At 38.8% G+C, this 17,456-nt stretch overlaps 1 protein-coding gene across 1 annotated transcript in view; it reads left to right on the forward strand.

The window, feature by feature from the left end:
* Positions 1 to 17,456, forward strand: part of SPON1 (spondin 1, extracellular matrix protein) — a 199,571-nt gene that overhangs the window by 166,642 nt on the left and 15,473 nt on the right. Inside the window, exon 7 of the mRNA XM_014949274.1 lies at positions 2,661 to 2,725. Within this exon, the coding sequence (XP_014804760.1) occupies positions 2,661 to 2,725 (65 nt within the window). The remainder of the gene's footprint in view (positions 1 to 2,660; positions 2,726 to 17,456) is intronic.

The following is a 17,456-nucleotide window of genomic DNA, read 5'->3' on the forward strand; positions in this document are numbered from 1 at the left end:
CTCTAGGGACCAAAAACCTTTATTTTCACTCCAGACCCAACAGAACGCTGGATTCTGCATCTTTAGATTTTGGTTACTGTTCAGGGCCATGAATTCAACTCTTGCATCTGATTTTTCACCTTCCTTAAAAATTCAGGGATGTCTGAATACACTATACTTTGTTCCTTATTTCTTTCCCTCCGCACTTCCTACTAAGCTATTAATCATAGTTCATCCACTCTTGGTGTGAGTTTTTCATTTGAATAGGACTTGTTAAAATTTTCAAACATGATTGATTTGGATGTTACTGACATAATTCATAGAATCATAGAATTGCCCAGGCCGGAAGGGACCTCCAAAGGCCATCTAGTCCGGCCTCCCCACAGTCAGCAGGGACACCCCCAACTAGGCCAGGTTGCCCAGGGCTTCATCGAGCCTCTCCTTGAATATCTCCAGGGATGGGGCCTCAACCACCTCCCTGGGCAACCTGTTCCAGTGCTCCACTACCCTCACAATAAAGAACTTTTGCTGGCGTCTATTAGATAAGCAGTGTATTATTTTAATAAACATAACCATCTATGCTCCTAACAGACTTTCTTTGGGATGTACAATACAGAGGTTATAATTTTGAATGCAAAAGTGTTCTCAGGGCAAGTAAATGAAGATGTGCCTGGCTGGAGAGTCTTAGGATGTTGAAACAAGGACAATTAAAAATTAGGGCAAATTCCTTACAGGGAGAAAGACATGTCTTTTAACTTCACACTTAAAACTTCATTCATTTAATCAGTTTTCTTTTAAATCACTTTGAGGGGAAAGCTGCCTCTGCCACTTTTGAAGGCGCTGAGGTAAGGAGAAGGCTGCCATAGACGAACCTGATGTGATGCATCTTTTTCTGCATGGGGTGTCTCTCTGCTCGGTGCCGCCCAGCCCGGCGGGGAGCCTGGCAGAGGGCTGTGCTGGAGGCTCAGCCTGCTGCTACTCACACCGGGCCTGCCCCGGGGAACCGCCTGCTGGCATAGCTCCCCTGCATCATGTTTGATGGTTCCCTTTCATCCTAAAATTCTTTTTATTCCAACTATGTTAGTAGGATGGGAGTTTGATTAAATCTTTTTATACTGACTTGCATTTATAGAGTCAGACTTTAAGCTCAGGGCATTTAATGTAGTGTAGGCTTTGGCCAAGCATCTGTAATTTCAACAAGGATTTTCAAAAAATGGCTTATCCATCCACTCAGGTTGAGGGAAAGGTCATGTCACATAAGTGTTCCTGAGACGGAAAATCTTTTGTGTTACAGAGAGGGCCCATCAGCACTGTAATTACCTTGCTTTGGTAAAAAGAGGGAGTCAGAAAATATTGAGAGTGGTAGAAACAACCAGTGAACACTGTTTTCTTTAAATGGGGGTGTATATGGACTAGAGCTAGTCTGGGGTATCAGAACTATTGCTATCAAGCAGGAAATTGCACTATTATCACTAAACTGAAATGTCAGCTCTGTTGGAAGTGTCAATTACTGGTAATGTATGAGGTGGGTTTCCTAGTCTAATTGGGAAATATTTTTAAAAGACAGTAGAAATCATGTGAGTAAGTTGTGAACTTTGTCTTCCTCTAGGTAAATTACTGTGGTCAATTCCTAAGGGAGATGGGGAAAATGCTTCTAAAAAAGTGTGATAGATGTCTTTTGGGCATCAGAGCCTTGTTAATGGTCTCCTGCCTTTTTCCTGGGTTTATTGTACCAATATAAACTTTAGAAATGCTGATACAGGAATTCCTACAGACTTCAGGAAATAAGCTTTGTACAATGCTTCGCCACGCTGTGGGCTTCCACAGGTCGGTGCTCTATTTCACCCTGTGATCTTTACGTGAGTAAATGGAGAGCAAAGATAAAGTGTTATCAATGGCTTTACTCGGAGAAGATTGCAGTGCATCTACCACGCACTGCATCCTTTACATCTTTAAGGACTCTTTACATCCTTACCCACATGAGAATAATAAACAATAAACCATACATGCTCAGGGTATGTTACCTTGCCTAGAGCAGCAGCTTCTGGTTTTTCCCTGCCTCTTGGCCCATGGATCTGTAACGCATTAAGAGCAATTTTTCTTTCTTTGCTTGCTTTAACCTGGTCAGTTCCTCTGGCCACAAGGATTGTCAGAGAGTCACAAAATCAACAGCCCAAGATATACTTTTTACTAATGAACTACTACACGTGGACTAACAGCCCAGGCTACAGCAGAGTTATCTTTCTGTGATAGTGTTACCAGAACAAACTCACCTTGTCCATATTGGTTTGGGGTATTTCTCCAACACAAAAGTCTTTTCCTTATTTCTACCTGCCACCACAGCACACCACTCTGAAAGCTTTCTCTTCAGCTCACGATGCAAAAATAGCATGGTCTGTGAACTGCTGCTGGTATTTTAAGCTCACTTCTGTGAGACTGTGCCCAAGGTCTGACTGCCTTTGCTCGCTGCTTGTGCCTCCTGCATTCACACAGGCTCCTTGATCAACCCTGTGCAGCAGAGGACACGAGGTGCTCAGATAACAAAAAGGACAAAGTCTATTTCTCATGGTCAGAATTTGGAGGCACGGTTTGATTTAGTACCTTTTAATTTTTGCTGTAAATCATATTACTCTCCTTGTAAGATTGTTCCAATCACTTTCTTATTTTGTGTCTCTTCACAGAGCGATGAGGTGTTAACTGTCATCAAGGCAAAAGCGCAGTGGCCTGCCTGGCAACCTCTGAACGTGTAAGTGGGGAACAGTATGTCTCAACAGCCTTGTCTTCAGCTTAATGGACTGCTCTAAACTCAGTCTTATGTAACCATTTGCTCTTGTAAAGAAACAGTGTTTTTAATCTTTTTTTTGGGTGGGGTTTTTTTTTTTTTTTGCCAACAATTGCTTCCCTCATTCTTTCCTCTTTAGCACCTCTTCATTTTTTACGTTCTTTGGTTCACTAACTGTTACAGGAGGGTATCCCATGGAGTTTGTGCCTTCATTGAACAATGATGTTTATTCAATGCTTACTCAAAAATATATTGTACTAGTATATATGTAGTATTTTTTAGCATCCTGTGTTACGCACTGTGCCAAAACAGCAATCCACCAAAAAAAAAAACTCTTAAAGGATTAATTCTTTAAAATGTTTATCCAAAACACTCTATGATAGCATCATGATCCTGATGGTAGTACAACCATGGTTGTTTTACCAACTGGGACAGCTAAATAGCTTCCCAGTATCTTAATTCTGGGATCTCTGGCACTCAGCAGAAAAGAGGACACAACTCTTCTTTCAGGATGCTCTTGAATTTACTGGTTGTCTTGGCTGGGGGGAGGAAGACGGGGGGGGGGGGGTAAGGGTGGTTGTTCCTGCATAACTTATCTGTGCTTGGCCCAAAGTTCATACTGCTTACTTATCCAGGCCCAAATCAATGAGAATGACAAGAAGTGACTAAAGATAAGAAGCCAGTATAAGGGGTCACCCCATTAGCTGAGAGTCAAATTAAATCCTTGGAGAAGCAGGACAACTAGTCTACTGCAATATTGTAGGGAGCAGGTGGTCCTCTTTCCTCTGTAAAAAGTATAGGGAAGTGGTTAGTGGAACACTGTCTGCTTTTGTCATCTGTAGTTCAGAAAGTATGTGAAAATTTGGAGGTTAGTCAGAAAAAAGCTGCAAAAGAGCTCAGTTTTTAGAAAACATCCCATACCATAAGAGGCTTAGAAACTCTTAAGCAGCTTAGGACTCAAGCTATTCAGTTTATCCCCTCCCCGCCTGCAAAAAGAAAAAAAAAAAAAAGGGGGAGGAAGACGGGGGGTGGGGGGTAAGGGTGGTTGTTCCTGCATAACTTATCTGTGCTTGGCCCAAAGTTCATACTACTTACTTATCCAGGTCCAAATCAATGAGAATTGCAAGATAAGAAGCCAGTATAAGGGGTCACCCCATTAGCTGAGAGTCAAACTAAATCCTTGAAGCAGGACAACTAGTCTACTGCAATATCGTAGGGAGCAGGTGGTCCTCTTTCCTCTGTAAAAAGTATAGGGAAGTGGTTAGTGGAACACTGTCTGCTTTTGTCATCTGTAGTTCAGAAAGTATGTGAAAATTTGGAGGTTAGTCAGAAAAAAGCTGCAAAAGAGCTCAGTTTTTAGAAAACATCCCATACCATAAGAGGCTTAGAAACTCTTAAGCAGCTTAGGACTCAAGCTATTCAGTTTATCCCCTCCCCGCCTGCAAAAAGAAAAAAAAAAAAAAGGTTAGAAGGTGAGCACAGCTTAAATAGTGAAAAGATTTCTGATAGCTGATCCCTTTTTAATCTAGAAAAAAAACACCTCCATGAAATCCCTCGTAGCATGGATGCTAAGGAGATTCATGACAAGGAAATTCTCACTAAAGGTATGGGAAAAGGGTTTAACAGTATGAGTAACCTTCAGAGCAGCTTACCTGAACATGAGAGAGATTTTCCCTCACTCGAATATCTAGTTAAACCTGAGACAGAGTTGTAGGCTCTGCACAGGAACTGTGGGTTAAGCTTTTTTTGGCTGGTGTTATGCAAGTGGTCAGTCAAGGTGACAGACAGTAATGGCATTCTTTATTTATGGTCTTATTCCCCTGAAATTTTCAGTAGTTTGAATTGGTAGCATTTGCCATGTAGTTGTGGATAGCATTTTTTTCCTTGCTGCCTCCTTTCCATTCACTCCAAATTCACACTTTAAAATGGAAACTTTTGTCCACTTCTCCGTTCTACTACAGTCAGGTCTCTGACTGAAAGAAGCATTTATTTTTTCCTTTCAATTCCAGTTACTTTCCCAAAACAACATTTCTGTATGATGTTTCTGTGTCAAAGTGAGCAACACTACCAGGAATCGACTGTTCTGGGTGCTTGGAAGGCTTTGGCATTGACAGGAGAGCAGGTCTGTACTTTGGTCACAGAAAGATGGAGAGAGGATCTCCTGCTCCAGAATCTGAATCCATCATCTTTCAAATACACTGAATATATTGCATAACAAAAATCAAAGCTAATTAAAGTATGTTGCCCCTGCTCATAATAGCTAGTTCAACACAGCACCAAGAAACTTCACAAAAAGGCTGAGCGTGAACAACTTCAGATACTTTATAGGCAAATGCTTTTGCAACATCCTCCAGATGTTCTTCTGGTTAATTTTTACCTTTTTTATTTGGTAATTCTCACCTTTCAGTAACATCAAAAGGAATAAATCTTGGTATTTGTGCTTTCAAATGCTGTGCAAGCGTTCTCCTAACAAACGTTCCTTCACTTTACAGGTAGTGTTAGATTTTTGGGTTTTTAAATATTTTTTTTTAATCATATCTTTCCATGATGTCCTTCTGGTTTTTTATTTCATTTAACAATATAATTTAAGTTTCAAAAGACGACAAAATTTTCAATAGCCATTAATGTCTGGTGATAATTTCCCATTTGCTGTTATGGATGGTCCTTCTTGGAATTTAGCTCAGAGTTGTGCAAGTATTGGATAATGACTTCTCAGGATAACCATTTGGTCTATTATTATGCATAACACAGCCATCTTACTAATGAAGAATTGACTAAAAGTAATGAATAACCTTTTTTTTTCTGCATGCTCATTAGTTGTATATCTAATATATAACACAGTGGGATAGTGGTGCCAAAGTGGTGTTACAATGTGTCACAATAAGCACAGCATAAAAAATTTCCTGAATGTGTTTTACAACCATTATAAAATGCATAATCCTAGTAAGCCAATTTATGAAGGCATAAAGTGTCAAAAGTAGGCAAATTCAGCCTGCTCACCCTTCAAAGTTTGCCTCGTGGTTCCATAGAGTCATTTTTATTGCTATCCCTACCCAAGTTTCGGTACTAGGTTAGTTACAGCAATTACATTTAAAATCCGAGGGAGGAGGGGAACAGTTGCCTCCAGACCTTGTGAGAAGGCTGTGAGAGCATTCATCTATTTGTGTGCTGTTGTGGAGAACATAAGATGAAGCCCCATGGACCCCAGGCTGCTACCCAGGTGAGAGTGACAGCCCACAGCTCCTGGGGCTGGAGAGCAGGGACATTCACAGGGGTGGTGGCAGACACTGTCACACAGGGGAGCCTTATGGGCTCGGTATTTGCTGTAGCAAGGCGTGCTGCTAATTGCTGCCCTAATCTTGAGCAGCTGGTGAGCCTTTGCATTTTTTACTCTGCTCACCTGTGCAGGGACATTCACAGAGCTGCTTTCCAAAGCAGCAAAGGAGGCAGCAGCACCTCTTCTCCTTACAGAGGCTGTAGCAAGGCATGCTGCTAATTGCTGACCTAATCTTGAGCAGCTGGTGAGCCTTTGCAAGCAGGGACATTCACAGGGGTGGTGGCAGACACTGTCACACAGGGGAGCCTTATGGGCTCGGTATTTGCTGTAGCAAGGCGTGCTGCTAATTGCTGCCCTAATCTTGAGCAGCTGGTGAGCCTTTGCATTTTTTACTCTGCTCACCTGTAGTAATGTGTGAGAGGATGGTCTTGGCCAGGCATCTCTCGTTGAGCTGATTCATTCATCATTAAACGGCTTCCCTTCTACTCTGTCAATACTGGTCAATAAGGCTGTGACTCCTGAGGCCAGTCATACCTCATTAAGTAAAGTTTAAAGCCCTGTATGGACTAAGGGCATGAAGTCTCTGTTTCTAAATCCGACAGTGATGCCGAAAGCCTTCGGTTTGTGACACCTGAGGTAAGTGAAATATAACTGGGAGCTATTATTCTGCTCAGGGAGAAGAAATAGAGCCTTCTCGTGGAGATCCACTGGGCACAAAGTGCCACACCAGGGAGAGGTCTGTGGCTTTGGGCATGAGTTCAGATGTAAGAAATTACAGAAGGGGCTGGGACAAGTTGCCAGCCCTAAGTAGGGAAGGTTATAATGACACTAAATAATTTTCTCAAATGCTTTCTGTTAAGTACAATTAAGGCTAATACACTTTAACATATTGTCATCTCCCAGTACAGTACAATGCTGCTGAACCTATGTCCTGCCATAGACTTCATATTTTACTGTCTTTTATCATTCCTCTCCTCAGTTCCTGGATATGCCTACTCTTTGCCACTGGTTTTCTTTTTTCTACCTGTCATTCACCTTCATTATGCTCCATTCAGTTTCTTATTCAGGGCACCAGCATCCAGAAAAACTCTTCTGAGCTGTTGCATTCAGGAGCCAGTTTTGGCTGATCTTTGCTTTCTTGGTTGGGAAGCCATAAAAGTAGTTCACAATGTTGGTAGCAGGAGGAGTGCCAGACCAAGTCATAATTTTGCTGTTGCTTATGTTTGTATTATCAAGTTGTGTGTCTGAAATTCTGACTTTAAAGTAAAGTACTTGCAGGGAATACATTCTTCCTTGAGTGTAATGGTATCAGTATACAGCATGCTGTCAAATGAAAGTAGTTTTTCTTATCTTACTTGTATAAACAAGAGCACAGCTCATTGCTCCCTTCCTCTCAGCTGTGTTTCAGGCAGAATCAAATTCTACTTTCATATTCAGCTGCAAATCGTTGGCCTTTTGCAGTATAGAGGATAAAATATAGCAAATACAGACAGTACAACTGGTATCCAAACCTGCATATCTGGCACCTGTAAAATAATCAAGTCATGACAGAAGAATATGGGGATAAAGTAGTCAAGACTTTTAAAGATGGTATGCATCAAATTCCACAGGAGCTACTACCGTTAAAAATCTTACCCTTACTCCAAATACATCTCTTTTTTTCTCCTTTTTTTGGCTGTATTCATTATGCCTTTATTTCAAATCCAGACATCTCTGTTTTGACAACCCCCTTTATAATTCAGTAAGCACTTTTATCTAAATATGAGCATCCCAGGATAATCCATCAGCAGAAAATAAGCACAAATCCTGAGTCCCACTCTCTGATGTGAGTTACAGAGTCAGTTACGAGAAGAAAAATGGGACCCTTTGGGGAGGTGTGGGGGAGAGTCAATTGTGGGGCATGGAAGAAGCTGTCAATCTCGTGTCTTGGCATGAGCTGGATTTTCTTTAAACGTGGTGAAATCCAAGCCACACAGAGTTGTTAGGGCACTTTCTGTTTTTACAGCTGCCTGTTTTTTCACAGTCCCTGTGTCCTCTGTGATTCCTCACCATCAGGGAAAGGCATTATCGTACGTGTTCCTTTCCTTTGCATAACAGCATGTTTGTTGTGATGGTTGGGGGGGGGTAGGAGAAAGCAAATTCTTCAGCCATTGATCTCTGATGTTTCCAAAATGGCAGGACCTCCAAGGCAAGATACTGTGTCAGAACAAGGAATATGGTTTCACCCGTATAGTTCTCAGCTCTCTGAAAAAAAGAGGGGAATTGAAAATGGATAGTTGGACAGGTGTCACACATTAATAGACATCTCTGTGGGTAGTTTCTGATATTTCAAAACTAAGTCCAGTATAAATACGTGGCTCTTTTTTAATATCGGCAAAGGCAGAAGTATTTGAATGGCAAATCTTGTGTCTAATCACATTTTTGTAGCTCCTGTAAACCAGGAAAACAGTCAGCCCCGTTCAACACTGTGAAATATGGACTTCCATGCACATATAGCCTAACGCTGATAATGCAAACATGGACCAGATATAGGATGGAAATTATTCTCCAGTATGTCATGTGTTCCATTATTAAACACTGAGACCTTATAAATTGTTAAATACCTGTTCAGATAGTGTGTCTTTCCAGGTATTTTTGTGTGTTCATTCTGGCTTTTCCTGATACATAAAAAGGCAATACTGATTTGGAAAAAAAAAAAATATTAAAAAAGTAGTTTTAACTTTCTGTTATAAAACTTGTCAGATTCTACAAAGCTTGCAAGAAGACCATCCCTTATTGCATAAATTAGCTGCCTATTTCCCATTCCTTTCCTGGCGAGTTTCAGTCTGCAGTCCTAGCTAGGAGAAACATTATGTCTTAGCACTGTGATTGTAATTATTACTAAGTGCATCATTTGTATTCAAATTATTATTTTTTCTGGTTTGTTTAATTATTTTAGGTTTAATAAGTCAACCTATAGACAATGTATTTCTGTGCAAAACTTCAAGATATTTTATCCAGGAAAACAGCATAGTGAGAGTACCTGACATTAAAAGATTAGGTTTTCCTGAAATATTCACAAGCATTACTTCTCATGCTCCTCTCTCATTTATTTTTTTCTTTTATGCAAAACCACCACTGCTTTCCAACCTTTTTACCTCCTCAACTCATTCTTAGTTAGAACCAATGCACATCGAAGTGTCAGACGTTTTTCTTTATTATAATTCTGAACTATTTGAAGTTTGGAAAATTATCCTCTCCTTCCTTTTGTCTCCCCTGTTTCCATTTCATCTCCCCGTGCTGTTTGCATAAGTAGTCGTGGTCCTGTGGTTTTCCTCTGCCACTTGACTGTGCGCAGAGCTTACTCTTCTTCTCATGCATTTAAGCAGCTCTTCCCCTTTTATTTAGAGATTACCTGAAAACACTCCAGTAAGCCCTCAACTGCGAAGCTTAGCAGAAAAAGAGGCCTTTATACTTCAAATGGATAGAACTATTTATTCCAAACAGCTGATAGATTAGTATGGTTACCCCATCATCCCCTACAAATTATCCCATCAATCCCCTTCCGTTTCAAGTTTTACATATCCTTGATATCATTGTCTGACTGCAAAGATATTAGGGCTGTTACTCGTGGTTTGCAAGGAGGGTATCAGAAAATGCAACAGGATACTCCTAAGTGTGGTTTTCAGCATCAAGACAGATAACGTGACTAAACTGGGCAACAGACTGAACTGTTGCAGAAATCAAACAAAGCATATTCTATAGAAGGGGGATGGGAAGTGGAAAAGTGCTCTGATCCAAAAGTATGTTTGAGTTGATGGATCATACTAGCTGGAGAAAAAAAATGCTAACATATTCTTTTGCATTTTCCTTTGTTCTTGAGTGAAAGCTCTTTCAATCTTTGCTTCCTTGCAGCATTATTCTGCCACAATTTGAGCAAAAAATGTTTGTTGTATGTTGTGATCCTGCTATGCTCAATGAATCTTCACTACAGCATTTGGGAATCAAAAGCCAAGCCACAGAGGAGTAGGGCATTTCATGTTTGGGGTTTTAACATTTGTTTGTTTCTTGGTTTGCTTCTTTTTTCTTAAATTTTTAAAATATTTTGCTTTTTTTACTTTACCATAATCTTCTGCTATCCTTGTGCCCACAAAACTTCTGTTCTTAAAGTAGAAGAGTCAGAAATGGAACTCTTTACTGTCTTCTAAAATTTAATGAAAGATATCTCTCTCCTCATGTTATGCTTCATTGTTACAGATCTCATTTTAGTGTGTCTGATATCCTACTCTTTACAACTCACACAGCCTTAATGTGTTTTTGTCTCAGTGATAAATATCCATGTGTAAAAGCACCCAAGGTTAGGTATAGAGTTGCGTACTTGAAAGAAGTCTGCAGCAGTGAAAGCAGCTTTAATAATAACAATTTGTGACTACGTTAGTGTTAACGGTATTATCTAATCACTTCCATCAGATGGCAGACAGCTGAAACGTAGACATTATCCATGTAAACATGATGTGTTGCTGAACCTCTCTGTCAGCCTTCTCACATGTTGCAAGTTTTGTGACATTCAAAGAGAGATACTAATTTACAAAAGAACATTGGAAGACATTTTGGGAACCATTTGCTGTAAACACCTAATTCTAAAACTTTCAGTTCCTGAAGTGTTTACATACCTAAATAGCTATTAGTAACATTACTAAATGCATAAACATACAACCAACTTTCAGTGTTCCCAAAGGTAACTGCATTTTCACAAGGGTGAGGGGACCTCTGTTCGGCAATAGATCACCACAAAATCGTATTAACTTTTATTATTTAGTTGTTGCCCTGCCTGTTTTATCACTGGTGGCCTGACCTGACACAAATCTTTGAGGAGACCTTTTCAGTTAGACACGCACCCACATGGTTAGTGAAATAAAGGGTATCCCCCAATATGGAGAAGACTTGCCTGGAACTTGGAAGTTCTAGGTTTGATTCTTTCCTCCTGATGAGATTTGAATGGTAACGCCTGTCTCTGGATGTAAAACTCAAAACAGCAGCCTACATGCTGAGGACCCTTTACTATCACATATCATGTTCTCCCAGCTCAAGCCTTGCTATTTTGCATGGAACAATTAAATATTTATTAGACAGAGAAAGAAAGCAATTACTGGGATTTTTCCCTGAAGAAAAGTCAGGAGAGACAGAAGAGTTCTCTGAAGGAGATTAATCTCTGAAATGTTTGGTAAACAGTGAGTTAATCAGCTTTGTAAGACGGGGAAGAGGTATGCGTGGAAAAAGTACAGATCAGTTGCGTGTTCTCATTAATTAGAAATCACTCTGTCTTTATTTTGTGGCACTTACACAATGAGGATAGCTTTTTCGGATCTCCGACTGCCTTGGAACTGGTGGACTGTTCCTGGCCAACAAAAATATTTTGTCCTATTTCCAGGTTTTTAGCCTTTTTTTTTTTTTTAATACCTTCGCATTACTTAAAACAGAATATATGAATTAGGTAATTTTTGAAAAGAAAACACTGAGATTTGTCTCCTTTTTTGATGGCTATTTACCGAATTCAACTTCAGAAACAATGTTTCTGTTCACCCAAAAACGCACTTTTAAAGTAAATGCTAATTTGCTCAGATCTAGTTGAAATTGATTTTCCATTACTTGCTTAATTTCTCTGTGCTGGAAATAGGGCAAAATTACATACATTTGCATTACATTCATAATAAATGGAGGAGTTTTTTAGAATGAAGATTTCAAGTTGACATTTCATTTTCTGTTGTCCTATAAAATCTTTGGGGGGGTTTATGGTTTTGTTCTCCTCCTTGTTCAAAGTAAACTTTGCTTGGGATCAGATTTTAATTTTATTTGTTTCAGGGACTGAAAAATATTTTAATTCTATGATTCTATGATTCTATTCTTTTCAAGGCATGTTTTCAAGTGTTACAGTGGTGAACATCAATAGTATTACAGAATCATAGAGTGGTTTGGTTTGGAAGGGACCTTAAAGATCATCGAGTTCCACCCCCCCTGCCATGGGCAGGGACACCTCCCACCAGACCAGGTTGCTCAAAGCCCCATCCAGCCTGGCCTTGAACCCCTCCAGGGATGGGGCAGCCACAGCTTCTCTGGGCAGCCTGTGCCAGTGTCTCACACCCTCATAGTGAAAGATTTCTTCCTAATATCTAATCTAAATCTCCCCTCTTTCAGTCTGAAGCCACTACCCCTCATCCTATCACAACATGCCCTTGTAAAAAGTCCATCTCTAGCTTTTTTGTAGGCCCCCCTCAGATACTATATGCCATAATTGCACCTTAATTGACCTTCCTACAGAAATGCTTTCACTTTCTGTAGGGACATATGACTTAAGGAAAGCCAATAGTGTTTGTTTAACTGTTTGGGAAATCCACAAAACGAAATATGGTCCATTTAGCTCTGTCAGAAGAAAAGCCCACCTGATTGCAGAGCCATTATCCTGGGGATGCTCCCGTCCAGCAAGGTTATCTCGTTCCCTTGCTGCCACCAGCTGGTCCAGTGTGGATGTGTCTATGCACCACACCCCAACACAGGTCTTTTCCTCTTCAGCCAGACGTTTGCTGTGTGTAACTCAGCATCCCAATGTCAGAACCAAATGCTCTTTCTCTACTAAATCTATATTAATCAGCATTGAGAAAGGAAGATTCAAATCAATGCACCTTTCAGCTTTGATAACAGAGAGGCTTTAGATAAAAAATAATGAAATGCCCAGAGCCCGAGAGACCAGAGGCCTGACAACATCTGTAAGTTAATTCTGTGAATTAGTCTTCCTGAAGCATCTTGTTAAGAGTTGATAGAATTATTCACAAGTACCACCCTAAACTCCTCATAGTGTACAAACTAAAATTCATAGAAACATTCCTACTAATTTTCTTTAATCAACTTCAGTAGAGAAGTTGAGGGTTTGAATTTTGCAGTCATTCCAGTTCCTATCCATCCACTTAAAATATTTCATATGAAATGAAATTGTACCTTTAGTTCTTTTATAATGTTATATAGTCACAAAAGTTTTGTTTTGTGTGATGTCTAGGTGAACAAATTCTGAGATCAGTTGCTCGTTTTCTGTTATGTGACTCTTTTCCTGTCCCATTAAGAATGCTGAAATGCTTTCCTGTCCTACAATGCACTGTCCATCTATTAGAATTTATAAAATTATACACCAGAAATGAATAAATTATTCAGTTGATTAATTAATCAAGTCTTCAGAATACTTATCTGAGAATTTTAAAAAAGACATGCTTGATCATGCATTTTTGTATTTGGGGTTAACTAGCATTCCAAATGGCAAAATACAGACTGAACTTCAATTAACCAGCTGTAATGGGCATAGTTTAAATTTTATTTGTTGTTTTCTCCGAAGTGATAAGAAAAGCTCTTATCATAGTCTTTTAATCATCTATCCACTGTATATCATTAACATTTGATTATAGAAATTGCTTATAAACACTGTTCCACCTAATGATTTGAAAAATAACTCGTGCATGTATAATTTCACCTAGTGTGACTAAGAGTCAGCAGAGGGTTATATAGAAATAAGGAAGCTTATTATTTATTGCTACTTTTTATATTCCTTATACTGGCTTGTTTTTCTTGCATACTTCTTAGACATTTTCTCCTAATTGGTCGAATGCTGCATTTATCTTTCACTTCCTCTGTACTTTCAAGAAAGTAAGATTCAGGTATTTTCTTGCTATATAAGTTTATATATCCTTCCCTAGCTGCATTTAACCCATTGAACACTTTAGGATGTGCATGTGGTTGCATTACTTTTAAGTCTTTTTTAATAGAGAATGAGTGTGGTTAACTCTTGTTATAAAAGTGTTCTAGCAAGTCAAGCAGCTGTTAAATCTTTTGATGAGGAAAGGGTGAAGACAAATGAAGGGCTGGGATATTATTTTAATTAAAAGAAAATTACGTTGGTCACATGGCTAACTATTTGTTATACTGAGCGTGCAACCTGGTGACTTCAGAGTGCTTGTGAAACAGTGGAACTTTGGTGGCTCTGCGTTTAGGGAGCTGGGGTGTGAAAGGACCACACAGAGGAGTTCACAGTCCTGGTCTACAAAAAAAAAACAACCCATGCTGTTTGGGAGACCAGTAACATTTTGATGTTACAATAGATTTTTGAAAGACCTTTTCGTTCCTTTAATACAGCAGCAGAATTGTTAATAGTATGGCCCTTGCAGAATATGTTCCATATTGGATCATTATATAGAATGCATTATAAAATTAATAGCAGAAACAAATTAATACCGTAAGGCTCCACAGAGATGCGATCTTTACTCAAAAGGTTAAATATTTCTTCAACTTTAATTGATTTTTTAAAAGAAAATAATCTAATAGCTATACTTCAGGAAAATTCTTCTGTCAATGTGCATGATAATGCCATTAATGTTAGTTGGTTTACTCCAAAGCTAAGGTGCAAATAATTTAATCAGTGTGTAACTATTCATTTAGCGCATGGGACAATTTCATACATTTGACTTTCCTCATGTGAGTAGTTATGTAAATATCAGTTGTGAGAGTACAGTCTCTCTCCACTAGCATGAACAGTTCAAAAAGAATAACAGATTAAAAATGAAACTTAAATAACTATCATGCTAGGATTGTCAAATTGTTGCCTGAAGCAAACATTAATGACCATTTTAGGGATTCTTGGGAGAAAAAATAGCTCATGGTGTTAACTGCAGCTAATAGCTTATAATATCAACAGCTCTTTGACCACAGTAGTGTGAACAGTACTTGGCTAACACATGGTTGGGGAGTGAGCCTTAAAAAACAAGCCAGGCATTGCCATTATAACAGCAACTTCGCTGTACCCACAGTGCACTAAATTCACATCGTGATTTTCAACCAGTAACAGCTGAATCCAGGAAAATAAAACTTCCAGCAAAAAAATTATTAAATTTGTACAAGCCTGTCTCGTTGATTACAAGTCATCATGGACAACTGAAAATAAAAGGATATAAAATTGCTAGTAGCTAAAGCATGAAGGACTGAAACAAGGAATAGGCTGATGTTTCAAATTTATCTGAGTTACAAATTTATTCTCAGTGACTTGCCAGTGTAATGAAGTGGGATGAGTGAAATGTGGTTATATTTGACATCTCACTGAATCTATGTTACCCTAAAAGAAAATATATGAGTTTTTTGCTGAAGAATTACGATGGGCTTTTCTCTTGACAGATGAGTTGATTTAAATTTTGAGATGCTTGAAAGTATTTTTTAAATCCCTAAGTGGCTCTCTCCAAGTACAGATATGCTTTTATAAGAATAAAAGTTGTAATGTTGTATTGTGTGTGGCCCATATTTTACCTTAAGTAGGTGCTCTGGGAATATTTTGAAAAGATTTTGCGTGAGGTATGTCTTGTCTAAACTTAAGAGCCTACTTTGATTCTATGGTGAAAGCATTACAATCTCCATAGTGTATGTATTTATAACCGTGAAGGCTCTTGATAATGAATAACTACCTCAGCTATCTACATCCATGAGAAATACGGATCCTCAGAGTGAAACAAAGCTGAGGAACTGACATATTTTGGGGATGGGAGATGGCTTTGGGTGGCCACTGTACTGGTCAGGTGGAGCATGGCTGCCTGCGGGCAGCGGAAGCACAGGGTAGAAGTTATTGCTTGATTGATTGGAAAGAAATGAGGTCTGCTCTCCCAGATTGGTCTGGGGTATGAACCAAAGCACAGTGGGGAATTCACCCCAAAAGTGCACCTCTGACCTCAGCTAAAACACAGAGTTTGTGTCTCTGTGCTCGTTTGGTGTGCAGCGCAGTGTCATCACACACCTTACAGTTCAGTGCTGGCACAGAATAGTGGAAAGTGATTTCAGGATTTGCCTGAAGAGAGGCAAATAGCATGCTCAATCACTTTCTTGTCTGAGTGAATTTGACCAATGGATTCATTTTTTTAACAAGTGCAAAATGTGGGAAACGTAATGTATCAGTTATAGTTCAACTTGTAGGATACTGATTACAATGACTTGTTTTCCAGTGGTTTAATTTTGCTGAAATTTTCATGCCAAGTTAGCGGAAGATAGAACGTTTTACTTATGTTTAAAATGTTATAAGAGCTGTTTAACTGTGAAGGTCCTGTATTGCAATCTTTTGGAAAAATAATTGAATATTCAATGAGTTGAAAAACTCATACACATCTGACCTAGTTTAATGAATGTACAGAGATCTCAGTATTCCTGTGATCACTTGTTAACACCTGGTAGCTCATTATTTCTTCAGAAACTGACCCTATCTGAGATGCCACTTAAAGCATTATCGGATGAACAAAATTTTTGCAAAAGTCGTAATGGAAGCCAGTGAAATGCAGTGAGAACAGGATCAGAATGCAGAGTTCAGCCCGATGGGGGAAACATTGCTGGAGTGAAGCCTTTTGGAATGCAAAACCATTTGTAATAGTTGAAAGTGAGATATTTTTGTGAAACTGCAGGAAGAAGTGGAGGAAAGCAGTACACATGAATTGGCATTGGCACACTATGTCACAGCCAACAGTATCACTCTTACAAGAAGTGATCAGGACCTGAGTTTAAATAACACGTAGCCAGACGTAGATGTGAAACACTTATTCTTTAGTGGTTCCACAATAAGTAATATTTTTCTTACATTAATTACAAGTTTAAAAAATTATATTGAAGTCCTAAAACTAAGAACTGGTCAAATTCCAACCTATTTTCTAAGAAACTAACTTCTTTAAAGTAAAAGCTTTCATAGGAAGTTTAGGAAAGGCAAAAAGAAGCCAGTTCTCAGAGGAAAAATACATTACCCATAGAATAAGTGAAAGCACATCAATTAAAGATCTTGTTCAGATTTATATACTCAATTTTTTGGGTGAGATCTCATGTCATAGTCCTGTACAGAAAAATGCTTTCTCACAGAGTATTTGATATGTGGTGATGATGAAAATTCTTTGTCTTTAAAAAACTAAGGTTTCATATTGAACTATTCACTAGGGAACAGGATTGTAATTTTAATAATTAATATTTCTGGGTCAACTTTAAAAAAAATCTATTTAGTTATAAGCTGCAGTACTAACAATAAATTCTTACAGAACTTTCTAGGTAGTCTATAGTATCTATTACTGCAAAGAGATATAGCCATAAAAAAAAAAAGAAAATAGCATGTAGCTTTGTGTTTTTTCAAGTATAATCTTTTAGTAGCATGGATGTACTATTTGTGCCTTAGAGTTAAAAGTTATATTAAGTAGTCTGATGACATGTATCCCAGAAATATAACATGATGATAGCCTGCAAAGATTTCTGTTGCTTCCCACTGCCCCCAAATACAGTGTTCTATAAAGTATATATTTTATTCTTGCATGGCAACATTTTATTTTGATAGTGCCATTACGGCATGTGTGGCTATATGTTTTATTTCTGTAAATCTATGGCTTTCCCCTC

This window comes from Calidris pugnax, unplaced genomic scaffold (genome assembly GCF_001431845.1).
Source record: "Calidris pugnax isolate Ruff unplaced genomic scaffold, ASM143184v1 scaffold177, whole genome shotgun sequence".
NCBI lineage: Eukaryota > Metazoa > Chordata > Aves > Charadriiformes > Scolopacidae > Calidris > Calidris pugnax.